The sequence below is a fragment of the Serinus canaria genome, chromosome 1, assembly GCF_022539315.1.
Source record: "Serinus canaria isolate serCan28SL12 chromosome 1, serCan2020, whole genome shotgun sequence".
Classification (NCBI taxonomy): Eukaryota; Metazoa; Chordata; class Aves; order Passeriformes; family Fringillidae; genus Serinus; species Serinus canaria.
The window spans coordinates 27,949,098-27,976,592 of record NC_066313.1 but is presented as its reverse complement, the minus strand read 5'-3'; the positions used below and the strand labels follow the sequence as shown (position 1 = coordinate 27,976,592).

Sequence of the window (27,495 nt, the reverse complement as noted above, 5' to 3'; positions counted from 1 at the left end):
CCATGTCCATTCTATCTACTAAAGAGAGAATCAGATTGCACATAGAAAGGATCTCTCTTGGGGATTTCTTTTATTCCTCCAGAATAGGAGTGAAGGTGGGAAAGGAGAAAATCACAGTAGGGAAGTTTTCTTTAGCTCTTTTATGAGATTAGAATTGATGTTAATCTAATATTTTCCATTGTGGTTCTGGTTACTCCTGTAAGTTATTAGTTTTCCCCATGATGCTTATAATTATCAATATATATATATATATACACATGGTATGATGAGCTGACTTTCCAGCAGACACTGGAATGACTCTCCTCTGCCTGCTGTGACTAATTAAAAACATGGGAGATTAAATTCAGAATAAAATTGCAGGTCCATTATATTTCTGTGATGTACTTTCTTCTTTCTCTGTCTAGCCATTCATTTGAAGAAGATGATATTTTCAGTAATTCAAAAAGAAGGAATTCTGCTGGACTGAATGGAGTTCTCTCTGAAGAGCCTGATGCTGGAGTCACTGGAGGAATGCCTAAAACATCACATCTCCAAAGAATAATATCAATTGAAGAAGATCACCTACCCCAGCTTCTTGACAGGCTGGTTGATAAGCAGCTGAGCAGATGGACTGGAGAAGATGAAAATACTTTTGAGACAGAAATGAATGACAAATCCAGAGAGCAATCAATGGAACATTCATCATCATCTTCTAGAGAGCAGCCTGTAGGGAAGGAAACACTGTCAAATGTAAGAGGACAAAGGAGATCTCACCTTGAGTAGAGTGTGAAGTTCTGGGCCCAATGATTTAAGGAGAATGTGAAGGTCCTTGGATGCATCCAGAGGAGGGCCACAAAGCTGGTGGGAAGGCTGGAAAGTGTGTCCTCTGAGGAGTGGCTGAGGGCTCTGGGTTTGTCCAGTTTGCAAAAACAGGCTGAGGGACAGCTCCCTTACTCTCTGCAGCTTCCAGAGGAGAGGAAGGGGAGAGGGAGGTGCTGACCCCTTCTGCCTGGGATCCAGCAATAGGATGTGTGGGAATAGTTCAAAGCTGCCTCAGGGGAGGTGGAGGCTTGACATTGGGAATCATTTCTTTAGTGAGAGGGTGGTCAGACACAGGAATGAGCTTCCTAGGAAGGTGGTCCATGCCACAAGTCTGTCAGTGTTCAAGATACTTTTTTAATGCCCTTCATAACATACTTTAACTTTGGTCAGCCCTGAAGTGGTCAGGGAGTTGGAGTAGGTAGGTCCCATCCAACTGGAACTCTTCTGTTCTATTCTATTCTGAAGGATCTTGGATGCCATGAAGTGGTATCATAGGTTAATGTGTTATTCCTAGAATCTAAAATTATTTGGTTTTCTGTTTTTAAGTTGAAGCATGACAAATTAAGCCATTGCATGAAGTGGGGGATGAAAATGTATTGCAGACAAGTGCTGAAGGTGCAGGGAAGGGAAACTCAGCCTAAAGGAGTGGTAACTGCAGACAATGTGTGCATGGATTTACATTTGAAGGACTGTTTAGGGAAAGTGTAGTTAAACCTTGTAACAGAGGATAAGAGAAGATCCAGTAGGAGGCAGAAATTGTCTTAAAAAAGAAGAGTGTTTTTAAAAAAAATTGTTTGTTTGGCTTTGGGGTTTTTTTTTGCCACAAGGTGATAGTTCTCATAAATCTGATGCTTTTGAGTCAGCTTTGGTAGCTGTTACATTATCTGAGAAATAATGAGAGGATTATAATGACTTTTTAATTATTAGTGAAAATACTTTTATTTAGCAAATGGAAATCCTATATTTTTTCAGCTCTAGCTTGTATATGTGTGCTAGCAATGAATTCACCATTCAGTAATAATCCTTAAAACATTATGCTGGAAGGTACATTTCTTTGGAGTCTAAAGTTCTTTTAGCACTGCTATTGCTTCAGAGCTAGCTGTGCTTGTTTTCCAATTTTAGAATCATTGTTAAGGATTACTCATTTTTAGATTCTTGAAGCACATATTAAAAAGATTAAAGTATAGGAAAAATTGGTTTGCTTGGTCATAATTATATGGTTCTTTTAGAAGAAGCAAGCATGTCTTAAAAATTATGATAGAATTATGCCATGGTTACATAATGATTTCTAAGTGGTACCTTTTAATAAATCATTGAGGTACAGAAAAGAGCTTCATATTTTGAAATTGTTTAATTCAGTGCATACTTTTTGCTTGCTGTATGACTTATCTTGTGTCACATTTTCAAAACATGGCATTACTGGACATTAGGATGACAAAAGCCAGGTAGGTCATCCTATCCAGCTAGGACAAGCCTGAAGGAATATCTTCAATACCTGAAGGAACCCTAATGGAAATTAAAGCAGGATTTTTTGTTCAAAACTTCTGCATGAGATTCATTTTCGATATGGAATATGAATCATTATGTTTATACCTGTAATCTCCCACATTTGTGTTAAGTTGTTCAAAAGCTAGGTGTGTTACTTTACCTGGCTACTTTTTATATAAAGACTACTCAAAAGACACATCAAGGGAAGACTTTTTCAGACAGCATTGTAAGCTAAAATAAATTATCATCCTACTGCTATTCTATTTTCCCATCAGCACTTTGTTGAAGCAGACTATGGAGTAGCTTATCCCCTAGCATACTTTTCACATGCAGATTTATAATCAAGTTGAATAATTAAGGTTATTTTCATGACTGGACTTGATACATCTCAGTGAAAAATTACTTCTTACATTCTTGTCTTGGGAGCTGAGCTGAATGCCTCTGGGGTCCCTGAGTTTTAGTGCTACTGGAGTGTGTATGACCACCAGGGACAAAGTATTTCAGGTCATGTAGTCCATATATTTAGCTATGGTTCTCAGAAGCGCTGTGATAATACTGCCAAGCTGGTGATTGTATGTTAGCTTGTTTTATTTCCCACAGCACACAGACTAATAAGCTGGGAATGGTTTTCATCAGGACTGAGAATGTGCTTTGTATGAATGTGTGTGTGCTACTAGCAGCCTATAGTTGCTGTGGGGTTTAGAATTTTAATAGAAAAGGAAAATAAGAAACCCCTTTATAATTGTGGTGGGCTATAAGCCCAGCTCATGAAAGAGACGTGTATTTTTGTCTCCAGAATTTACAGCATGAATGATTTTTGTTTTCACACAAAGGGCAACAGCAGCTCAAGCCTTTTGTTGTTTGGGTTTTTTACCCATCAAGAGCAGCTCTCTAATTCTTCTTCTTTCTCAAAGACTTTTGTATATTTGTAGAAAACACTTCTAGGTGTAGACTTCAATGTCTCATTCAAAGGACTGTCAGGCAGTGAATTCAGTTCTGATGTCTTCATGAAGACATGGAGCCTGCACATCAAATGACTGGCAGAGGACCTTTCCCTCCTTTCCCTCCTTTCCCTCCTTTCCCTCCTTTCCCTCCTTTCCCTCCTTTCCCTCCTTTCCCTCCTTTCCCTCCTTTCCCTCCTTTCCCTCCTTTCCCTCCTTTCCCTCCTTTCCCTCCTTTCCCTCCTCACAACCCACACCTTAACAAACTTATGCCAGAACCATCCATGATCTTTCTCTCCTTCTGCAGCATTGAAAGCAAACTTTCTCTCTCCCTCTTCCTTCAGTTTTACACAAAATAGAAGAACCAGCAAGGGCACCCCCTGCAAACCAGCTGGTGCTACAAGTGCTTCCCTAAGCAGCTCCTGATTTACATACAAAAGAATGATGACCTACTTGATAGAGGGTATAAATATTCTCTTCAGCATCCACTTAGCTTAGCCTGCAGTAAACAGAACCTGGATAAGCAGAACAAATTGTTGTTCCTTCTGCTTAAAAGGCGAGATGACAGAAACATAGCCAAATGTTTACAGCCTGATTAACTGGTCTATTCTCTGTCTGTGTCTTTCCTCCATGCTTCTGCCTGTAATGTTAAACAGATGTAGAAAAGCAGTAATTGGATGGAAGTTCTTGGCTCTGTGATAGTAGCAGAGAGAAGAATCTGGTAGCATAAGCCAAAAAATTATGACTTTCCTTCTGTTATCTAGATGAAGATGTGCTGCTTCCTCTGTGTCACTGGTATAGAGTGAAGCTACCTAGCAGAGCTGTGTGGAGCTTTATAAATTTTGATTTGTGGCCATGAACATAAACTGTTTTATTTTGTTAGTTTCATGTAAAGATTCATATTCAGTATACTTCCAGAGCTCAGTGCAAATCACTGCACTTTGGATGATGTGGAATGGTGCATGGCAAACATCTGAAATGCTGAGTTATTTTAAGAAACAGAATATTGCTTCAGGAGTAATGAAGAATATGATAGGATAAAATCTATTATTTTCCCCATATCAGCCTTTAACTGGAGAGGCAACAGGATTTATAGAACACTTGGAGGCTAATTTTTGCTCTTACTTGAAGGAGGAGAGAATAAACTCTGTTCCAGAGTGCTTATTCAAGATCGTTTTTGTGGGCAATTCGAGTGTTGGAAAGACTTCATTCTTAAGAAGATTTTGTGAAGATCGTTTTTTCCCAGGCACAGCTGCTACTGTAGGTAAGTTTTGCAATATAACTGTTGTTATTTTTGTTCTGACAGTACTTAAAGGTTTCTACTGAGATCAGGCCTTGTATTGTAAAACAGAAACATACAGATGTTGTAAAAGTAGGACATGCAAAGTAAGATCTCCTAAACTGGAAAGGACATAATTGATGGAGAAGTTTCAGAGTAGATTCTGTACTGAAATCCTGGCCAGCAGTGAGATAAATCAGAAAAAATCTACTGATTCCTGTGAAACTAGAATTTCCTTGTAGATCTCACAGTTCTGAAACAGATATCATGTCCTCTGGACTGCACTGTACTAACAATCCCACCTTCATATCTCATTGCTATCCCTCTAAGTAATCTGATTTTCTTTTTGAAAGTAGAATATCTGAATCACCTTTTTGAAGATGGAGCATTATACTAATCACCAAAACAATATGTCAGACCAGTGTTTTGAAAGCCAAAATTTTCAAAGCCTACCTTCTTACCTTGCCCAAAGTTGTAGACCAAGCTTTTGAAAGTCAGACCCAAAATCAAGGTACAAGAACTCAAGTATAGGTTATTGCAATGCAGCTGGGTTAAATAACCAGATTCTTTATGCTTAGCCTGTATTGAGACCTTACTTCTTCTGCAGCATATATGAAATAAGACTTACCTACTTCAAGGTGAGCTTATAAATGTCCTAGTTTTTCACTGACTGTACCTTCATTAACTGGAATGGGGGTTGGACACCTATCTGCAATTGTCTGTTCATGTATCCTGTAGACCTAAAGGCTGTGTCCTGTCCATGTTGTCCTGTAATTGGCTAATACACTTCTCCACACTCTGAGGTCTTACACAGTGTGTGCAGTTTTCCAGAGGAAAAACACAGGAATGGGTCTGAACTCTTTCCTCTTTTGACTGGTCACCCAGGGCTCTTGCAAAGAAAATGGCAAGAAGACCTTTGTCATAGCTTTGATTTAGTGTTCACATCAATGAGTTTCACAGGTGTAGGCTATGGCTGGCAAGGTACAGACAGTGGAAAAGTCAAGTGAACAATATGGAGAGGAGTGTTCTCAATGAATTTCTACAGAGCAGTTCAGATTCTTCCCTTGAGATACAAGCAATAGATATATATTCCATACAGGTTTTTAGTCGCCTATTGAAGGAATCTAAGCAGGCATAGATGCTTCTCCATTGGTACCACTGGTAAAAATCCCATTTTTGTGGATAATGGCCCCAAAGATACTGTTGCTGACCTACTGAGATCCCTTCTAACCTGAATTATTCAATAATTCTGTGATTTTATGATACAGTTCAATGTGATACAAAAAGAAATGTAGGTTGTCATTAGGAGGAGGTAGTGACTGATTAACTTTTTGAACTCTAATTGTTATAAATATCCAGAAAATACATACATCTTCAGAGGTTATAGGAATTGGGAGAGGGTTAATTTAAAAGTTTAAATAAATGAATGTTTATGTCCACTAACCAAAGGGAAGTGAGCTCATCTTCTATGTTATAAATAGGAGAAGATGTTGTCCACATGTTCAGTCCACCTATCTTCAGCATTTGTCTTAGGTTCCACTGTTCCCTGTGCCATGCCTTGTGTTTTTCCACTAATTGCAGAAGGCTCCCAAGTGGTTAGCTCAAACTAAACTAACACATTTCACACAACTGCTATTATACAGTCAATTCCAGGCAAAATGGCTTAGACTGCTGTGGACTATCAGATGGGCCATTGACTCGTGTTCTGTGATTTGGAAAGTGACTTATCTGACATATTTTACGAAACTGAACTACACTTCTACCATTCAGTGTTTTATTGCTGGGGGACTTCAAGCAAATAAAAAACTCTTGACCTCTGATAGCTGGAGACTCTGGACATAATTTTTAATGCAGTGCCTATCTTTTTACTTTCCTGGAATTGTTGCTATTTTCTGGATCCAGTTTTCAAAGACCAAACAGCTTGTAAAGAGACAGCTCACCTTGCCTTTCTGTTGCAGGTGTGGATTACAACGTGAGAACTGTCTCAGTGGATCACACCCACGTAGCGCTGCAGCTCTGGGACACGGCTGGCCAGGAACGGTGAGGAAGGGTCTCTTGTGGTTCAACCTGGGAGTCAGCCCGGCTGTGTAGCTGCTCCCTCACTCCCCCATCTGCTGGGATGGAGGAGGCAATTGGAGGGATGGAAGTGGCAAAACTCCTTGTTTGAAATGAAGACAGTATGATTAAATTTAACTCCATGCCAGTCAAAACCTGTACACATTTTATGGTCTCACTTCCTTGAATCATCTGTTTGAAGATCATTAAGTGTGGACCTAATCCTTCTTCTTGGGAGAGGAACAAATATAGGAGCATTCCTAATAGAGCCAGTAGGTTCATAGTTTAGCTCATTTCCTGGCAGCACTAATTAAGCTCTGAAAAGTTTAGTGCTGCAGTTTCTTTGGGAGGAAGACTGATTTTAAAATGCACCTAGAATTATTTCTATATCAGAAAATACCTTAATGGATAAAAAGGTGGAGATTTTTTATTTTTAACTAAAGCAATACCACTGTAGTAGAACTCCAGGTTTTTGTAAGATTTCAGTGGTCATTTCCTTCCCCATCTCCTCACCTATTGTGTAATTTTTTATTACTATTTCTAAAAGCAAAGATGATAATGACAATCTGCATTTTCTGCATGAAGCTTTGGAAAAAGGTCTCCAAAAACCTAGCTAGCTTTAGAAGAGCACCTAGTGAGGGGGAAATTTCTGCTCCAAGCTTAAAACAAAAGAGATGAGAGAAGGTGAAATATGAAGCTAATTATCCTGCCTAACCCAGAATCAGTTAAAGAAGTCAGGGGGAGCTTTTCCAAACACTTTCTTTTGATAATTCCTTTTATTTAATTTTTTTCCCTAAATAATTTATTTCCCTTTGTATGGAGGAATTACTATAAATTTTAACTTGTCAGATTGTTGCTTCTGTTGAAGAGAGCTGTAACCAGATTCTTACTTGTAGGTACCGAAGCATTACCAAGCAGTTTTTCAGAAAAGCTGATGGTGTCATTGTGATGTATGACATAACAGCAAAAGACACATTCACAGCTGTCAAGCAGTGGCTGATAAGCATTGAGGTAACTGGACATAACTTGAAATCCAAACCCTGGTGTCAATCTCTACCTTCTTCTGCTAACAAGGGCTGTTAGCAGGGTGAAACAGAGAGGACCATGTTTCTTATGTTGTCACAATTACATTTTTGCTTGTGACTTTGGTCTGCACTGTTGCCAGTGAAGTTGTTTTTCATTTCTATCTCTACGAAAAAAAAATTATAGTTCCAGGGTTTTAAGGACTTTGAATGAGGGGTGGTAAAATCCCAGCATGGAGTCCTCTGATTTCTCACAAAAGGAGCTTTGCTAATGACCCCCGCTGGATCCTGCTAGCACTGAGAGGTGTTTTGGATCAGTGATGGTGATCTGGTGATCACTGATGGTCACTTGCATTTGATAACCAAGTGTGTAGCTTGTGGAAAATAGAGTTTATTAGGAACATAAGCCATAAACTTAGAACTATGTATTCCACAGTAGTGTTGTGAAACTGAACTTGTGAAAGACAGTTCAGTTTCCTGGGGATCATCCTTTCAACCACTTGAAAAGGAAATCATAGTCCATATCACTGAGTGTCATCAATTAATTAAAAATTAAAACACATTAAGAACATAAGCAGTGGAATTTGCTTGTGGCCAGAACAAAGAGTAAAAATAAAACTGAGGCAGCTGCCACAAGGGGCTGACTTGTAGCAAGAATGAAGTGTGATTTCCTGTTTGCACACTGAAAAAGGGACAAATCAATATGCAAAGATAATTTAGTCTGATTTTATTGGGCATGTGCTCTAGTATAACACACTGTTATTATAATATTATTTTATATTTCCTGAATAGCCAGGAGGTGGATTTAGGAGTTCAGATTAGGACTCAGTCATTTAAATGCCTCCAAACAGCCACAGTTATTCCAGATATGAGTAGCCTTACTGAAGTACTATTAGCATGCATTTGGGAAGAACAGGCCCTTGCTAATTATGTGATCTTAATAAATAAGTGGCATGTTTTAATTCAGTATGGTAAAAGCTAGAGGAGCATTGCTGATTTTGATTCAGAAAAATTGAATATTGTGGTCAAAACTTTTTTTCAAACTCTAATAGTTCACTCTTCTTTACTAACTAATTTTTGTTTGCTGCAAACTGTTGCTAAGGTGGACATACTGCCAAGTCCCTTTACTGCTGTAGCATTCAGCCTACCTAATGAAAGCACTCACTGTGATGATTATAACCCTTTTCAGAATGAATTTTGATTTCTGTCTATTCTATGTATTTTTGGGGGCCTATTCTATGTATTTCTTCACTATTTAGTGTAATTCATTTGTCATAATAGTACCCAGGTGTTGCTATTATTTTTCCTGGCCATGTAATTAGAAAAGCAGTGGCTGTAAACACATAGTATCTGAGCCTGTGTAGCACGGTGGTTTTCTCTCTCCCATTTTAAAATAAAGACTAATGAGCTTCTGTGCTGTTATTTAAAAAAAATCCCTAGTCAGTGTAATCTTAGCATTACGTGTTTTTCATGTTTTTTATCCAGCTTCAATTCCTGACATGTTTGTAAGCAAAGTGGCACATACCTGGTTTGTGTGAAGTCTTAAACGTCTTGCTAGAGTGTGACATTTGTTAGCTTTTATCCTCTTCATCTGTGATCTTTTGAATTCAACACTTCAGTTGATATTTGCTGTTTATCCTGCAGGAGGCAACTGGGGAGAATGTGCCTGTTCTTTTGTTGGGTAACAAAACCGATAACGAAAAGGAGCGCGAGGTCCCGATGGGAATGGGAGACCATCTTGCAAAGGTACTGTGCTTTGGGAACTCATTACAAGGATTGAAGGTGATGGTTTTAAAATGGAGTCTCCATGTGTCTAAATTCATAGAAATACAGATTAATCTTAGTCAGATAGGTATCTTTAAGGATTAGGATCCCCATCACACTCTTCAATTCAGCTTTCAGTGATGTGAGTGCTGATAATTACAGTACTTGCAACACTGCCTAGATAAAGAGAACACCCTAAAACCAAAGCAATCAAATAAAAAACCCTAAACCAAACCAAAAAGTGAGTGGAGAAGAAAAATATTTTAGAATTCACTCTCATTGTGTCTCGTCTCTCTTTGTTCTCTCTTTTTCTCTATTTTTTCCCTTGCTGCTTATTTTCTCTCTCTTTTTTCCTCCCTTTTCCCTGTGAAAGGATTCTTAACATAGAGATAATTTGGGGACCTTTTCTCCCTCCTACCTCCTGTAAAACCAAAGAAGACCATCTGTTACTCCTGTGGTAGGAGTAGAAAACATGTTTACTTTTAGTAACTTTCCATCAAGGAGATAAAATAAGTAGAGTTAACAGTCTGCATCTACCAGAGCACTGGTGATCCATGGGCATAATTTAAGCAATCAAGGGACTGCAAATACCAGATACTTGTTTATATTCTTGTGTACCATGCCCATCAATTTTTCCTTTGAATCTCTTTATACAGTGCTTATAGTTTGAACATGAATGCCTGCAGAATATTTATTTATTTAGAAGTAAGTAATTGAAATATTGCTGAAATATTCACCAAATTGGTAGGAATGCTCCTAAATTAAACAGTGTGCTGGATTTCACGTATTTACCTCTTTTGCCTTTGAAAATAGATTTACTGTCAGTGATAAAAAGGGTATTTTCAAAGTTTGAAGTGCAGCTGAATTGTTCTTCCAGGAAAGGTTGCTGCTCCTGTCTGAAGCTGAAAGAATTATGGCCAGATCTCTTTTTATCTTATTTCGATTATTCACATAGCCTTTTGAAATTATACCCCCTATTCAGGTTTGTGTCCGTTATTTGGTTTTTGTCTGAGAGGATTATCAGCCTTGAACTTTATCCCCCAAAGGATCTCCCTTTAGGAAATCAGCTTTATTTTCTTGTGTGCATGGAAATGCAGATAACTTTGAGACCCTGGAAACTAGGAGGGAGTCCAGGGTATAACACTGAATCTGTCTGTGAAAAAAACAAGTGACACATAAATGCTAAATGGACAGAGAGTAGGTGTCTTGCATGTCATCTTGCTCTAAAAAAACTGTACTAGTAAAACAAAGATGAATCACTCTAGTATATAGAGCTCACAGCCCACCAGGCTATTAATTCTAACATGTCATGCAAGAAAATAAAATGTTTTGCATAGGTAAAACAAAAAGTTGTCAAATAAGATGGTTATAATCAAATGAATGGATCTGAATGACTCATTTGAATGTTTGAATGTGCTGCCTGAGGTAGTTAAGAGAAGGAGTGATTAATGGCAATGGATTAGTTGAAAAGTAGCATAGATATAATTAAATTATAATAATTTGCTTGCTGAGCTAATAATAACCATGAATTTTAATGGAATATTAATTCTTGCTAAATGGCCATGTAATTCCTGTGAAACCACATACCACTGTCTCTGTTAGTGTATGCAGCTGAGTTACTTGTTTTGTGAATAATCCCATGAATTACTCACAAATGATCCCAAATGCACAGGGCTAGGTGCTGAGCTGATACTAATTTGTATAGCCTTATTTGGTGAAAACAAGCACATGTTGTGCAAAGAATCAGTTTAGCCTGTTGATCCTGAAGTCCAACAGTTTTAAGAAGTGTTTCAATGTCTCACAGGATGGGATTGGTTTTACCCAGTTTTTTCTGTAGTCAGAAAGGAACATGTACTTTCAGGGGCCATTTCAGCCCAGCTGTATTAACCCTTACTTTGCTTCAGTCCCACATCTTACAAGCACTGTACTGTACTACAGCTTTGGTCAGAAACCCAAGGGCTTCCATTCTAATGCCCTTGTCACATAACTTCTCTGCAAGGCAGGCAGCACAATTAATTTTTAAAAGGAGGAGAGTTGTCATTTGAGAAGACTTGTAGTTCCAGTGTGTTTGTTATACCCTGTGAAGAGGAAGAATGGAATGAACTTAGGGATTGTGGAAGCCCATTTGACTTGTTTTAGCAGAGGATATAGAAGGAGCACTCCATATAACAAATTTCTCTTTAGCTTAGCTTGATCCAGTGACCAAGAGTTCATATGAGCACAAGAGAGAACATTCACATCATATTGTGAGCGTCCAGGAGCAGCCAATAATTGGCAGTGCTTACACTTCTGTACTCAAACAGCCACTTCTGTTTGAGTACAGAAGTGTAAGCACTGCCAATTATTTAAATAAAATGCCTTCTGATACAGGTGCTGCTCAGGCATGCCTATATCCACATGATTTTATTTTGGCCCTGCACGTACTTCCTGAATGATCTTAAATGGGTCAATAAATCCTTCTCTATCACTGTTCCCCAACTATAAAATAAGATAATGCTTTGTCTGCCTTGGCTTTGCAGAGTAAATGTGCTTCATGGAATGAGGACTATTTCTGTGTATTCATACAGTGCCTACTTTGTCAACCTGTCAGTGCCATTCTTGCACAAATACTGCTAATGAGGCAGCTATTCTCAGAGTGATGGTACTTTACAGGACAGAAAATTGCCCAGCTCCCTCTGGTAATACTTCATTTTCCTCCCTATTCTTTAGATGTCTGCTGATTTGTAGGTAAGTTTTTAAAATGAAGTAATTGTCGGTGGTCTCCAAGGTTCACTAGCTGATTCTTGGATGGAGATAGATGGCATTTGCTGGCTTAATAATTGTATGTATCCTTCCTGCTCCTAGTTTGTGCTCCTTGTGTATTCTATCAATTAAGTTTCCTCTTTGAATCAGGGAAATGGCATGTTGTATTGCCAGACTATCTCCCTTTTCAGACAAGAACCTTTTTGCTAGACTGAAAGAATTAAGCACTCATTATCATTTGAGTTTAAATTGTTATCCTTCCATCCAAGCAATTTGCTGAAAAATCCATTCAGATTCATGCCAGCATAAAGGAAATTATCACTGAGAGATATCCTGTGGTGACACTTTGTTGTATGTGAGGAAGATGTTGGAGTAGTATCACTCTCAGCTAGGCTGACATGAAATACCTATAAACTGACCACAGTAGGTTTTCTATTGGAGTTCTGATCAGCTGAGCAGAAAAAGAAAGTGTAACTTTTAGTTCAAGCTTTTGTTTGCATAGCTAGTAAGAAATTTGACCTGGTCAAATTTTATCTTAAAACTTTTCTAAGAAAAGCAAGAGAATCATAGGGTTGCATTATTGTAAATGTTGTATATGTTTAAAAAAATTGTTAAAATGTCTATTCAACACTAACATTGCTTGATTTCTTCCTTCTCTGCTTTTCTGTGTTTATCTGGTCATCAAGAAATTATTGCATGTTGTTCAATCCTGTTTTTCATTGGAACAAACAATATAACATTGACAACATATGCAAAACTGACATTGGATAATTCTGAAGCACTTTTTTTAGAGCTGCTAAAATAAACTACTGTATTTATGGAATTCTTTTCCCTATTTTTGTCTCTGAAATTCCACGAAGATGGCAAAAATTTCAAAAAGTTGTGCAATTCTGGAAGCATGGTATATAGGGGAAAAAAATCAAAACAAACCAGAAATACCTGGTCAGCTTAATGGAAAGTTTTGAAAACTGAGTTACAAGTTTCTTGTGAAGGGTGGTTAAGTAAGTATAAGTGCAGTAACCACAGTTAATAACAAACAAATGCAACTCTGCAGACGTGATTGTAATTTTCCAAGGTACTGACTAACTTGCTTGAATTTTAAGCTACTGCTATAAATAACACTAAGATACAGAGACAAGTGGAAAGTGAATAGAAATTTGAAATCTGGATGGGTAAAAGGACAAGTAGTAATACCACAGAGGTAACGTAGGTGACCTTCATGTAGTAGGTTGTGAAAGCAGACAGATAGCTATTTTGGAGGATAGTCTGTCATTCCCTTTCAAACTTCTCTGCTGTCAGACCTGCCAGGTCAGGCTCTTGTGCAGATGTTCTCTTGCCTTTAATTTATAAGACTTCAGCTGAAGGGCTGAGAATCTCTCCCAAGAATTGATCATTTACCCACTGTTCCTAATTACAAAGCTCCCAGGGGAGTACAAAACTGAAAGATGCAGGCTGACTGCAAAGAAAGTGCAGAAAAAAATTCACAAGTACAAAAAGATGAAAGAAAAGTTACTGGAATTCTTTTCACCTCTTTTGTCCAGCACTCAGTGATGTGAGAATTGCTTGAGCATCACAAGGGAAGTTCACAAGGCTTAGTACCTTACAAGACCTGTTTTCATTTGAGCTTTTATATTAAAAGCTATTCTTCAGAACAATTATCTGTTAAGAGAAGCATATAGTTGTTATTTGTGAGACACACTTGGACTTCTTTTGTTACTCTTTACTGTTAGCTCTAGAATTAAAATCCTAAGATCATCTATTTCTCCTTCTTTATTTTCATATTTCAGTATATCTGTCTTCCTCTTTTTACAGCTGGAGTGAGACATTGTGCAAAAGTAATTGAAATGGCCTTTCTTTTTGATTGTAGGATTACAATTTAATTTTCTATGAATGCAGTGCATATTCTGGGTACAATGTGGAAAAGTCCGTGCTTCATTTAGCTAGGTAAGAAGAAAACACCAACAATGAGTTTTATGTGCCTGACTGCCCTGTAATTGATGACATTGTGAATTTGCTTTGTTTAATTAGTTTTATGTTATGTTATATTATATTTATACTCGTTTTATATTTATTAGTTATAGGAACTCAGGGTGGTGAAATATTCGCTGCTTTTAAAGTGTTCTGTAGCCTGACCCTGTTGCTCTGACTGAGAGTTGCTCAGGTTCATAAAGAGTTATAGTGGTGAAAGTCTGTATAGATCCAGAAACATCTGGATTGTTGCCAGGAAAGCTGAGGGCCTTGGCTGTTGTGATAATTCTTGCAAGAATTTCCTGAAGGTTTGCAGAAATATGCTTGAAAATGGCTGCTGCTGACTCCTTGCAGCAGGACATTGGATATGCTTCCTTCTTCCCTCTGCTCATTACAGCTCAAATTCTGCTGTCTGCCTGGGGGCTGGGAGACAGGAAGAAGTGGATTTTTGAAGTTATATAAAAGCTAGAGGTAAAGATACAGGAAAATTTGGCCCCTCTGAACTACTTACAGAGGTGAAGACACTGGTAATGAGTTGGCAATTCTCTAATATGGTTGCTGAAATCAGTGAAATTTTGTGAAAATGTCGGTAATTGATAAATGTCTACTCAGCCAGATTTGTTTTAGTTTTTGTTCCAGCCTTAAAAGTAAGAAATGAAAGTCACTATTCTGAGTCTGTGTAATATGCAATAAATGTTGACAATCAGCACTAACTAAATTTTTCTAACTAAATGAACAAAGGCAGTTGTGTGATGGAGCCATCATAATTGTACTTTTTTGCTTGTTTGTTACTTCACAGAGTGTTGTCATGTTCTGTTAAATCTCTGGACAATTTTATACTCTTGGGAAAATGTTTTTTGTTCAATCTCTTGTGGGTTTTATTGACTTTTTTTCTCACAAGTATTCTTTCTTTGCTCCAGGATTTTAAAAGAACATGAAGATAAAGTGAAAGAGAAAACCATCGAACTTCAGTCTGATACAAATAAAAAGTCATGCTGTATGAGGCAATAAAATGCTGAGGCATGTTTAGACAAGTCATACATTTGTAAAACACTACCTGGCACTATCAAATTTGCTTTTATCTTCCAAATATTTCTTCTGCTGTGTTCTGACTGTCGGTGTAAGCAAAAGTTAAAATCTTTATATGATGTGATCTTGCTTTTATAAGTATTGTGTTTAGTTAATTGACAGTGTATCTGGGGCAGTATCAGTCTTTCTGTTTGATGCCTAACGCCACTGAATCCAGCTTTGTCATCAGGCTTGTAGAAGCTGCCACATTATTAATAAGAAGAACCAATTTTATGAGAAGAAAACTATTTTGAATATGAAGTAAATTCCTACTTGTGTGAATAACCCATCCTCTGAATACTGCTTATTTCATTTCTGTTCAGACCCTTAGATCCTGATTTTGTGCTGAGCTCTCTTTACAGTTTTTTAAGAATTGCCATAGGTGTAGTTGTTTGTAGTTCAAGAGATGTTAAGGCTGACTGAACAGCTCTTTGTCTCCAAAAGTCTGTCACAGGAGGTGTCATATTTTTTGGAGGTAAAATTTTCAGAAACAGCAAATCTTATTTTGAGGAAGATTTTGAAAAACTTAACTTTCACATTTAATGAATGAATAATCTTACCAAAATTCAGTGAGATATTGCTCTTTTAGCAATGCTAAGAAAAAATTCCTCCTCATGTAGCTAAATACATGACTGCTTTTTCAAAAGCAGCTGCCACACAACATTCCTCCAGGGCCTGATAGCACAGAGACACAGTTTACCCATAGGGATTTGTTTTAGAAGATCATGGCCCATCCTGTATCATAAGAAACACAGATGTCAATTATCTTTGGAAGCTTTTGTGGGATATAAATGGAAATAAGAAACTTGAGAGTGCATCGCCCAGCCACCGCATGATCAACAATTATTCCTGATGGGATATGTCTTCACTGCATCCAGCTCTTGTGGTAAGCATTTAAGAACAAGTATTTACAATGGTGAGCTCGTTGGGAAAGTGGAGCCCATGGCATAATTTATTTCATCAAAATATCACATAAGAGGTAGATTTCATTATATAAAACTGTTACAGACATTATGTTTTTAATCAATTTTCTAGATGTTTTTAAAAAATTATTTTTAATTTAACTAATGAATCAATTTGAAACTAAAGATGAATAATAAGCTCAATAAGTAACTCTGTTTTGGATAAGAACTTTGTCAGTAATTAATTGTGCTCTTGGGATTTCAGTCTGATCAAAGGTGTTCGTCTAGTTCCGAGAACTGCACAATGGGGGTTTATAGACTTTCCCCTACTGCAATTTCTATATCCATACCAGCACTCAAATGCCCTTTCCTATGACTTGGAGTCTGGATGTGACCCTTTCCCTATTGGTAGAATAAAAAACCAGGGGTTTACTTCTATCAGGAGTAATGGATGAACGAAGCAGCCCAGGATAAGCTGATTATTAAGCTTTTTTCCGTTGTTGATTCCTGAGAATCTGCTCATCCAAATGACAAAAACTCCCCTTGCCTTCAGTGAGGTGCCTAAGAAGCTCTAAAACAGTAAATGAGCAAAATGAGTATCCATTACTGAAAATCAATAGGCTTTCTGTTCACTTCCCAGGGTTGCTTCTTGAAGTCCATTACTGGTTGTGGAGAGTTGAGCCACCTTATCGACTGTGGCATGTTATCCATCATGGAAATCTTAGAATTGAACCATCTGTGTTCAGTCCTAGCTGGAGCTGAACTAATGCAAACCATTAATTTAAACATCAACAAAACCAACACTTTATCCCAATTTCAGCTAGGAAAAAAGTGTCATCAGTTTAAATATTGGCTCTGCTAATTGATTTTGAGTGAACTGTTCCTCCATTGAGGAACCAGCTATATTTCCTCCAGCCTCTCTCAGCCTCAGGAAGACAGTTTGAACCCTTAATTTCAGCTTTACTGTCCATGATTCTAGCCCCACAAATTCAGATCCTTAATTTATTTTTCCCTGAAGTTCATCTTGATTTTGAAGGACAGTGACAAGTGAAGGGGATTTTCTTTCTGTGACTCCCACGGGATCATTTTTATTTGGGTGTCTTTAAGCATGCACTGAGACCCTGCCAGCAGGATGTACACAATTTGAGAACAGACAATGCTAAGAAGCAGCTGAATCCTGGGATGAGGGTGATTCTCCTTCTACAGATAAATCTGGTGCAGTCTAGCACCCAGGCAATGTCTTCCATCTAGGATTGATAGCTGTGGCTGCTGCTGATCCTTTTTGGAAGTCCAGCCAAATCCCAAGCTGAGTACACATTGTGAAGGTGCAGATACACACACACAGCACCAACAGAGTCATCAGCCACACAGACCACACAGAGATTGATGCCTTCACTGCTTGCCACCCACATATACACAAGCAGCATTCCTATAAATATGAACACAGATAACCTAATCCTCCTCTTTCTTTCCAACAGATCAAGACTGAAGTTTGCTGATGGAAACGTGTGTGTACACAACTCCTGTGACTTGCAGAGCTCTCTTTCTCCCACTCTGCCCCACACCTCTCCCCAGGACCAAGCAGGAAATCAGGTTTAATGAGAAGACTGGATGTCCTGCAGCTGTGGGGCACAAGGCTCATTCAGATAAATTCTGACCAGCAGCTTGCCCACATACAACTGGTCTCTTTTATTCTACCTTCTCTTGATTTTTTTCCCACACTTATTCCACTTACCCTGACCCCTCCCTTTCTCTGTCCTTCATATCCCACAGAAACAACTTGTCCCTAGTTGCCTTCTCCCTGTTAGTCCCAGGTTTTCTACATCTGTACCCACATGTCTATTTCTTCTGCCATTTCCTGTCACCTTGACTTTATGTGCTGTTGTTGATACAGTTACTGAGGTGGTGCTGACCTTGCAAGTTTCCACTCCCAAAAGAGTCCCAAATATTCCCCTCCAATTATTTGTGAGGTTACTGTGTAACTCCCCCACTGTCCACCTGGGAAGTCCAGGCATGGCTCACAGTGCTGTCTGTAACAACTTTCAGCTTTTCACTCTGTTATTTGCAGTGTTCAGAGTTGCTTGTGTCATGTCTAGGGTTTCTCATGGTCTGTTTGGTTATCTAAACCTCAGGTCAGGGCTTATTCACCTGCTGGCACACCTGTACAAACAGCAGTTATGGGTGGACTCATGCTCACTGAAGGCAGGTATGAATAACATGCTACAAGGCTCTACTCCTGGACAGATTCTGCTGTCCAGCTGGCCATCAGACTGGTGTGGGAATTGTCAGGTTCCCACCTTCCTTTATGCTAACTGTATTGCTGGGTTGCTGTCTTCTTACTCTCCAGGAGGATTTATACCTCCTGGCAGTATTTTTCTCAGCTCTTCAGAAAGTTAATACTGGCTTAACAGAAGTGAAACTTCCTTTTCCTCTTTTCTTTTTTTTTTTTTTTTCCATTTTTCCATTTCAGTTCTCCACTGGGAGAAATTTATCTCTGCCTGGTCAGGTACCCAGTACTGACAGATCTCTGGATATGCACAGTACAAAGGTCATTTGCATGGATGTAACAGAGTGCTCCTAACCCTTTGGAAGTGAATGTCCATGAATTACTGTGTGCCAGTCAAAACAGGTTCCAGCCTGCCCAGATGTGAATGGAGCAACAGTGGAAAAAATCATTGCACGGTATAACCTCCCTGAGAGAAGTGTATAGCACCTCCTCACATACCAGATTTAAGGAGTGATCTGCAGCTGTTAAAATGGGAATGCTCCACACACAAGGAATATGTGAGGAACAGACCACCCTGAAGCAAGTTTGCCTCTGAAAGAACTGCAGACAGTGGTCACACCCCATACTGGAGCAGGGACAAATGAGGAACAGGACAACTGGCATCCCAAAGCCCAGGACAACTGGGAGCATTGGGATTGAATGGCTGGAACCATATTATTTGGGGTGGCAGAAAGCATTACACACAGCCCCACAAAACTTCCTGTGCTACCTGTTGGCTCCCTGGACAAATTCTCACAGACTGATTTGACTTCTTGACTTCATAGTGGAAAAAAAAGGAAGCTGAAACTCAGGAGCGGAATAGAGAAAGAATATACATAAATATGTTTTTCTGATGGTTTACACTCTTTTTCTTTCCCCAGAACCTCAATCATTGATAAAAGATTTGTGTACTTGGGTAGTAAATTAGCTCAAGTAAAATTTCCCAACTTGGGACCATTTTTGTTTGCAACATCCGTATATTGGCAGAATTTTCTACCATGTGAGATCATTTTGAAATAAATCCACTTTATCATCTGCACAAGTGGAAGCTTGTTTTAGAAAGCATAAACATGCTCAGAAAGCTCATCAGTGGCAACTTCCTGAATTCATCCACAGCTGTTATATAAATAATGGGTCTTTTTTGATTATTGAAGTTAGAGGAATTGCAATAGCACTCACATACACTTCTGGAAAAAGAAGAGAGTTGAGCACTTTGGCCTGTTCACACACCAAACAACTGAAGTTCTTTTAGCATGAAGCTAGTAAAAGGCACCTGGTCATTGTCTGATGAAAATAGGCTTCTCAAGGTGTAAAAAAACCCCAGTAGGTTAACTTTACAGGGCATGTATAAAAGTTCATTTCTATTACTAATCTGAAGTATTGTATGCAGTGACACTGAATCCTTCAAAATGTACTAGAATTTGAAGGACATTGGATTAGTCAGATAAGCATTGCTTATTTCCTTTCAAACACTGAAGAGGGAAGTGTTTCAAGCAAGTCCAGCTATACTGGACAGCTGTGTTTAGCTTCTGCAGTTGTCAGTGCCTTTTCTGCCACATGCTTCTCCTGAGCACAACAATCATTACAAGAAAAAACCCAGATTCAGAGGAGCTTTCTCACTGGAAATGTCTGGTTCTCATGGGTTGAACAGGAAGGGAGCAGGGAATTTGAGTAAAACATTATGTGGCTCTGAATCATACTCAAGCACTCCCATTATTTGAGGTGCTGTTTGTGTGTCTGGGTAATGAACAGTGAAGACCCTGCTGAGTTTTGTGTGGCTGATGACATTAGTGTGTTGTGTATGCATCCGTACCTCAGCAGTACACACCCAGCTCAGGTTTTGGCTGGGCTTGCAGCAGTGAAGAGCAGCAGCCACAGCTGCCATCCCTCTATGACATACCGTGTTGTGCCTGGCATTCTGTCTTGTGCCATCTTTGCCTCACCTTGTGAGAGCCGTGTTCTTTGGCTCAGAGCATACATAACATGCTTTTTTAGGTCTCGTGTCACTGTATCCAGCTTAATTTTTTTTTTCTGTCTTCTTAATGACCTTGTTTGTAAACTGAGTATTATCAGCTTTGGAAAATCAGTCTGCCTATTTGCAGGATTCAGTGCTGCTGCAGCACTACACTTAAATCTTACCTTCTCAGAGCAGATCAAGTCTATGAATTGGGAATGTGAATATTGCTGTGACTGAATAGCTGTTGTTAAAGCTCAGGTGCTGCTGTTTTCAGAGGGTAGACCACTGGGTAGGTTTGCAACTCTCCATTCCTGCCAGTCATTACTCCTCCATTTTACCTTTTACAAGTTGTTAGAACCCTGCAACAAGCCATTTAAGGCCTTGGCAGTATCTCAAGGAAAAAAAAAATGGAGAAAAGAAGAAAAAGACAGAATTCTCTCCTGTGTTAGTGAGCTGAACTAGCCCAGCAAAATGTGACAAATACCACAGTTAGTGGGAGGATATGGGCGGAAAACACAGCTAAGATCACAGTTTTGAGAAAAGAAGTCTAGAGGGGTGGGCAGCCCTTTTTGAGCACCAAGAAGGTGTTTAATTGTCTTGCCTCTTTTTAACCTCATCTTTAAATATTAATAAATGGAACTGGATGTGAACCACGTTTGTCAGGCAGCCTTGGGAGCTCAGTATTGCTGCAGCCAAACACCAGTTTGGATACCTCTGATGGGGGCTGGAAAGCCTCAGGACTAGCAGTGCATAGCTCAGAGGTAAGGAAGGCTCTCAGCTGCAAAGCTCAGATGCCTCCCCTGAGAGCCTCAGTGAACCCTCAGTTTCTGCATGGCTTTCTCCCAGTTCTTACAGGTGCAGATGTCTGAACTGCATTGAACTGCACTACTTGACAGCTTTGAACAAGGTCCTTTGAATCTAGGCTATTAAGGCTCATCAGTTGTCATAGCAACCCTGTATTGTATGGATTTATATTATGAAGCTGTAATAAGGCTGTTGCTCATCCCTCTGAAATGAGGCATAAATCACTAATGCAGTTTCTCAGTGACAGGACTTCTTTAAGTATTATTCTGACAGAGAAACTGATTTGCATTAAATGACATTTCTGTCAGAAAGACGGATGATAGGAGTGAAACTTTCTACAGGTATGCTATAAGCATTTTTATTTGTAACCCTCTGTGGAGTCACCTTTTACACTGAAATAATTTGTGTCATTAGAAGCCCCAGGGGAGGGTGTGCAAGGAATTCTAAACTCAGGTAAAATGTTGCTTTCTCTTGGCTTGTCCCATGCAGGGAATGCTGCACAGCAGTCGAGTGCTGCTCAAATGATTAAATAGTGGATTTTTTGTTTAATATTTGTTCCTCGCTGACATGATTCTTGTGTAGAACAGTAGCTAAATGTACCTTTCTGTCATTGCTGTGCAGACAATGCAGCTGTGCAAACATGGTAGATCTAGATTTCTGTAGGGTGCCATTGGTCAAGAAAGTTAAGTCATGCACAATTACAGACATCTATCAAATGATTAAAACCTTCTGGCAAGTTTCAAAATGTAATGCTAAATAAGCTAGGCATGGTTTGTTGTGAAGGGGTTTTGTACCCAATTTGCTGATAACTTATAAAGTCCCCATTTTTGGAAGTTTTCAAAACAGTGATTTGACACAGCTTTGAGGATATTTCTGCTTGGACTAGAAACCTCCAAGCTTTCCTTACAACCTATATTTTGGTGGTACAGATGGAAAAATCCCCAAACAAATACCATTTTAGTTAAGCAGACTGTTTTGAATGTCTGCTTTGGGTACCAACATTAAAGCCTAGAAGTTAATTTAAGATCACCACAACACCTGCAACAGAGCATTTAAGGGTGTTATGAAAGCGCTCTGTGGTGCAAGACATCTCTAAAAAGCAGATGTCCATCCTGTCTTCCAGAAGGGTAAGAAGAAGGGTCCAGACAGCACTGAGCCTTACAATGCCTGAGAAGGTGATGGATGACTAGTCCTGGAAGCCATTCTGAGATACATGAAGGACAAGAGGGTGATCAGGAATAATCAGCATGGAATGACAGTGGGGAAATTGTGCATAATGAAGCTGATAGTTTCCACAGTGAGATGTCTAGCTTGATGGATGAGGAGAGATTCATGGATGTTGTTTAACTCAGCTTTAGTAAGGCTTTTGACACTCTCCCATAATATCTTCACTGACAAGATGACAAAGTGTTAGACAGTTGGACAGGAGACTGCTGTGAAGACCAGCTGAATGGCTGGACCCAGGGGGCTTAAAGGAGAGAAAGCTCAAGAGGGATCTTTTCAGCAAATGTAAATACTTGATGAACTTTGGGAATGAAAAGAAGGGAGCCAGACTCTTCTCTGGAGTACCCAGTGGCTGTAGAAGAGGCTACAGGCACAAACTGAAACACATGAAATTCCATCTGAACACAAGAAATTATATTTTCTTTTTTCCTGTGGAAGTTCTGAAACACTGGACTAGTTTTCCCAGAGAAGTTGTGGAGTATTCATCCTTGAAGATACCCCAAACCTCACTGTAAGTGGTCCTAGGCTACCTGTTCCAGCTTGTCTTGCTTCAGCAATGGGGTTGGATGTTTTCAAGAGATTGGTGAATCACAGTGGTACTTTCTGTCTTCCTCAGTTCTAGCTGTCTATAAATGTTTAATGTTTTGTGGGAATGGCAGTATCTCCAGGCCAACTGGATTTATCCTTGCTGTCACAGGCATTTACATGAGTGGACTCTAGTAAGAAGGACACATGACACACAGGCAAGTAGGAGATGAGGACAGCTTAGTAGAAATGTTCGAGAAAGGTCTGGTTTTAGTTTATAAGCAGATTCCACAAAGGGAATCCTGTATATCACCAAAGTACAAGCTAGAAACTTCTCAAGATGAAGGAAAAGAAACAACATATTATGCCAGTACTGTTGAAGGAACAAGAATGGGAAGAACATAACATGGTGTCAATGTTCTGGCAAGCAAAAGTGAATTTTGCATTTGGACCCATGAACATTAGGTTGCAAGGGTCTAGGAATTTGCCCAGATGGAGAGTAGACATCCTGCTGCTTAACAGAATTCCTTCCTAATGGTATCATTTAGCAACAGTATTCAAATGGAAATTTCTCCCAGAAAATGTTAGACCTTCTTGTCTTCACTACTTTTGTTAGTGGGTTGTGTCAGGACAATTTACCCAGTCTTTTGAGTGTTTTCCAATTATTTTCTTAAGTTCTTTTCTCAGTTACCGCCTCATCTTTACTGGTAAAGGATACATTCACTTTTTGAATTCTGCTGCTTTCATACCCTCAATTCACAGCTCAGAATGTATTGTCATCATGTGTTTTGTTTTGTCGTTGGCTACTTGATGTACAAATGTTATCCATCACAGGCTCCTGCTTCAGCTTTGCACAGCACTTACACTTCTTGCTATCTATACTCACCCCATAGGAAAGGGAGCAAAATAATGGGATTTTTTTTCTGAGATACTCCCTTGGTGCTGATAATAGCAATTATATTTGCTTTAATCATATCTCATTAGCTAATGACATTGATTTTTCATGCCAGTAAATGTGAAAAATATGCCACAATGCTGATAAAGTGCATCTGCTAACTGATTGGCATTGCAAGTCACTGTTAATGAGTTACACACGCCTTTCTGGGCTGCCAGTTCATATTCCTGTTTCAAAATGGTAGGGCAAGTATGGTTTATGATTAAATCCTGTTGTGACCTTAACACAGGGGTCCATTTCTGGTTCTAGGGCTGTGTTGTACTGGAAATGCTGATGGTTCCTTTGTGTAAATGGGAAGTGGCTGGACACAAAAGCACAGAACCAAGCTGCCAACGAGGACGTTCTGTTTTCCACATGAAGACTTAAGGGTCAGCTCAGGCTTGATCTTGCTGATTGCTGTGCTTCTAAAAGACCACACTTGATGATTCAGAGGAATGACTTGGATTGTAGCCCAAACCTGTGTGTTGTTTGAGGAAGTAAGACTGATTTTGTGCTGCAGTTGTTATTTCAAAGGTAACATGGTTTCTTTCTGTTTCTTAATCACACTATAGTATCTCCCCAAGCTTTCCTAACTATAAAGCTAACTGTATCTTCATGTTGTTTGCATCATCACAAATCTCCATTGTTTGTTTCCACTCAAAAATGAGAAAAATATCAAACATACGAAGAAAAGATAAAGGGAAGGGAGTCAGGGAAATTGTGTTGGTACCTGTAGAGCCTGAAAGACGTGCAAAGAGAACAGCAGAGATTTCAAAAATTTTGAGATGATAAAAATCTTTGTTCTTTCCTGTCAGCTGTGTTTGTACCCTAGAAGAATTTTTTTTTGTCTAAGAGACAGGTGGTCTGCTTTAGCAGTCATCTGTGAGCAGTGGTCTGCTTCTTTCTCTGTCTCGACAGTATAGAACACATCTTTTACCTTTTTAGTGCCTATCCCCAGAAACAGCAGCTATTTTCAGGGAACACTCTTGTTCCCTGTAGGCGTACTACTGCCCTGGCTCACCCCAGTCATCATACTGTGCAGAAACACCAGTTTTCTGGGAAATCTCTAGCTGATGATTCATGTTCTCTTTACTCTAAACATATTGTTATATCAGATCTGAAGCATCAGGTTTATTTCTTTAGTTGCTTTTAAAAAGATTTGTAGGTGCTGTTAATTCACACTTAATTTCTAGGAAGCTTAGATGCCATCTAAAGAATTTGTCTTCTGTATGATCCCACATGTGCTTAGCGATTAAGATCTATGATGATCTCTGAGAAATGTTGAAAGAAATGTTTCAAAAAAAGGTAAAAGCCTCCCCCTTTTCCAGCTGGAACAAGTCTGTGAATGCTTCATGCCTATTGAAAAAAATCACCTGGCTTAGTTGTATATTCCAACTAGGCAGATGCCCTGGCATAAATTTAGACCTTATAAGCCAATAGGAATTGCTCATAAAATGTCCTACATGGCACCAGCACAGCACAGTAAGAAAACTGAAGATCTCTTTTAAATAGTGGTCCTTGGGATTATGTTTGTTGCAAAACCCTTGGATGAATTTGTTAAGCACAGTGCAGCAGCAGCAACATAGACTCTTAGGGGGAAAAATGGAGGAGGAGGGATTACAGGTGGATAGGAGGTGTAATTCATATTAGGCTAGGATGCAATCATGGATTGTGTAGGGAAGAGGGGAGTTATCCTGAGGGGACTAAGGTGAGAACTAATTGTATCTTCCTGTGCCTAATGGAGAGTTACAGTGAAAAGAGAGCCAGGCTTTTCTCGGGGGAAAATAGTAAAATGACAAGAACAAACAGTCCTAGGTTAAAACAAGAGAAATTCCAGTTGAAAATTAGGTGTCCCTGCGAGATTATTACAACATTGGAACAGCTGCCCAGGGAGCCTGGGGAGAGTCTTTGTTCTTGGAAATCAAAGAATCCCTGAATGGTTAGTTTTGGAAAGGACCACTGGAGGTCATGTAGTCTAAACCTCTGCTCAAGCAGGGTCCCTTAGAATCCATTACTCAGGATTAGTTTCCAAGTGATTTTTAAATATTTCCAGGGAAGGAGATTGCAGAACCTCTTTGGCCAGTCTGTTCCAGTGCTTGGTCCCCTGCACAGTGAAGTTCTTCCTCATGAAATCATAGATTATCCTGAAGTGGAAGGGACCCATAAGGATCACTGAGTCCAACTATTGGCCCTGCACAGCACAGCCCCAAGAGTCATACCATTTGCCTGAGAGTAACACTTCATGAACTCTGTCAGGCTTGGTGCTGCGACAACTTCCCTAGAGAGGCTGTTCCAGTGCCCAGCCACCCTCTGAGTGAAAAACCTTTTCCTGATATCCAACCTAAACCTCCCCTGACTCAGCTGCATGCTGTTTACTTGAGTCGTGCCGCTCGCTGCAAGGATGCAAAGATCAGTAATTTCCCCTTTGCTTCTCCCTGTGAGGATGCTAAAGATCACAATGAGGTCTCCCTTCAGTCTCCTCTAGGCTGAGCAAACCAAGTGACAGGCTCATGTGGAACTTCATGTGCATCAGTTTCTGCCCTTTGCCTCTTGTCCTGTTGGTCAGCACCACTGAGAAGAGTCTGGACTCATTCTCTTGGCACTCCCCCTTAAGGTGCTTACAGTCATTGATGATCCCCCTCTCAGACAGCTTTTCTTGAGGCTGAGGAGGCCCAACTCCCTCAGCCTTTTCTCCTAAGAGAGATGCTGCTGTCCCCCATCATCCTCATTCCCCTCTGCTGGACACACTCCAGGAACTCCATGTTTCTCTGAAGCCCAGAACTGGACACAGCACTCCAGATTCACTTCACCAGGACTGAGTGGAGGGGCAAGATCACCTCCTTCAACCTGTTGACAATGTTCTTCCTCAGGCACCCCGGATATTATTGACCTTCTTGGCCTCAAGGACACACCTCTGGCTTATGGACAGCTGCTGTCCACCAGCATCCCCAGGTCCTTCTCTGAAGAGCTGCTCCCCAGCAGGTCTGCCCTGTACTTTCTAATCTTCCTAAAGCAGGGATTTCGTCTTCATTATATACATAGAATACCATGTATCCTTTATAAACTTACCTTCTAAGTGAATGAAGTTATCTATAATCAAATCTGTACGTGTCAAATTAATTTCTGAATTAATATTAAATTTAAAACAAATCCTCTTGGAAATTATCTCTGAGAAGGTTCTTCAAATTAGCACTGTGGTAAAAACATGTCTTGGGTATTACTGGGTAAATATTACTACCTTGGGTAATATTCTTGTTCCCATTTTGGACAGTTTTAACTCTTATTAGAAGTTTAAGACAGTATTAAAAGGCTGTAAACCCCTAATTTTGTGCATAGAGAGGTCCCCAGAACAACCCCTGCAAAACCCAGTCCTGAACCTATTGACATCTGGCAAGGGTTACTTGGTGCTGGGAATAAGAAGCTCCTATGAGCAAAGAGCCGTACTATGCTGTTCTTTAGAGAACCTCGGGAATACAGTGGCCCCCCTAACACTAGGGACTATTCCTTAATCCTGTCAAGCACTGCAGGTGTGAATTGCCCACTGTGCCTTTTAGAGGCATGCTCAGCATGGAGCTTTTATTGAATGCTCCTTTTTGTTTCAAGTGACAGAACAATCCCTGAGGAGCGCTTTAATACTTCTGCCTTAAGATCAGAGTCAAGGCAGAAGCGACCTGCTTTCTCTTTTCTCTGGTGCTGTGTTACTCATCAGGGACAGTCTTTTGTGCAAATACTGTGTTTCTGTTTCTTTCTCATGC

At 39.5% G+C, this 27,495-nt stretch overlaps 1 protein-coding gene across 2 annotated transcripts in view; it reads left to right on the top strand.

The window, feature by feature from the left end:
* Positions 1–15,426, top strand: part of CRACR2A (calcium release activated channel regulator 2A) — a 52,928-nt gene extending 37,502 nt beyond the window's left edge. Inside the window, exons 12-18 of one of the 2 annotated variants that reach the window (XM_030235179.2) lie at positions 405–729; positions 4,362–4,494; positions 6,468–6,549; positions 7,461–7,575; positions 9,231–9,332; positions 13,960–14,036; positions 14,981–15,426. In XM_030235179.2, coding sequence (XP_030091039.1) covers positions 405–729; positions 4,362–4,494; positions 6,468–6,549; positions 7,461–7,575; positions 9,231–9,332; positions 13,960–14,036; positions 14,981–15,071 — 925 coding nt within the window. In that variant the 3' untranslated portion in view covers positions 15,072–15,426. Of the gene's footprint in view, positions 1–404; positions 730–4,361; positions 4,495–6,467; positions 6,550–7,460; positions 7,576–9,230; positions 9,333–11,869; positions 12,115–13,959; positions 14,037–14,980 lie in introns of those variants that run through there. The other variant, XM_050972624.1, reaches the window with a different exon arrangement.
* The last annotated feature ends 12,069 nt before the right edge of the window (positions 15,427–27,495 follow it).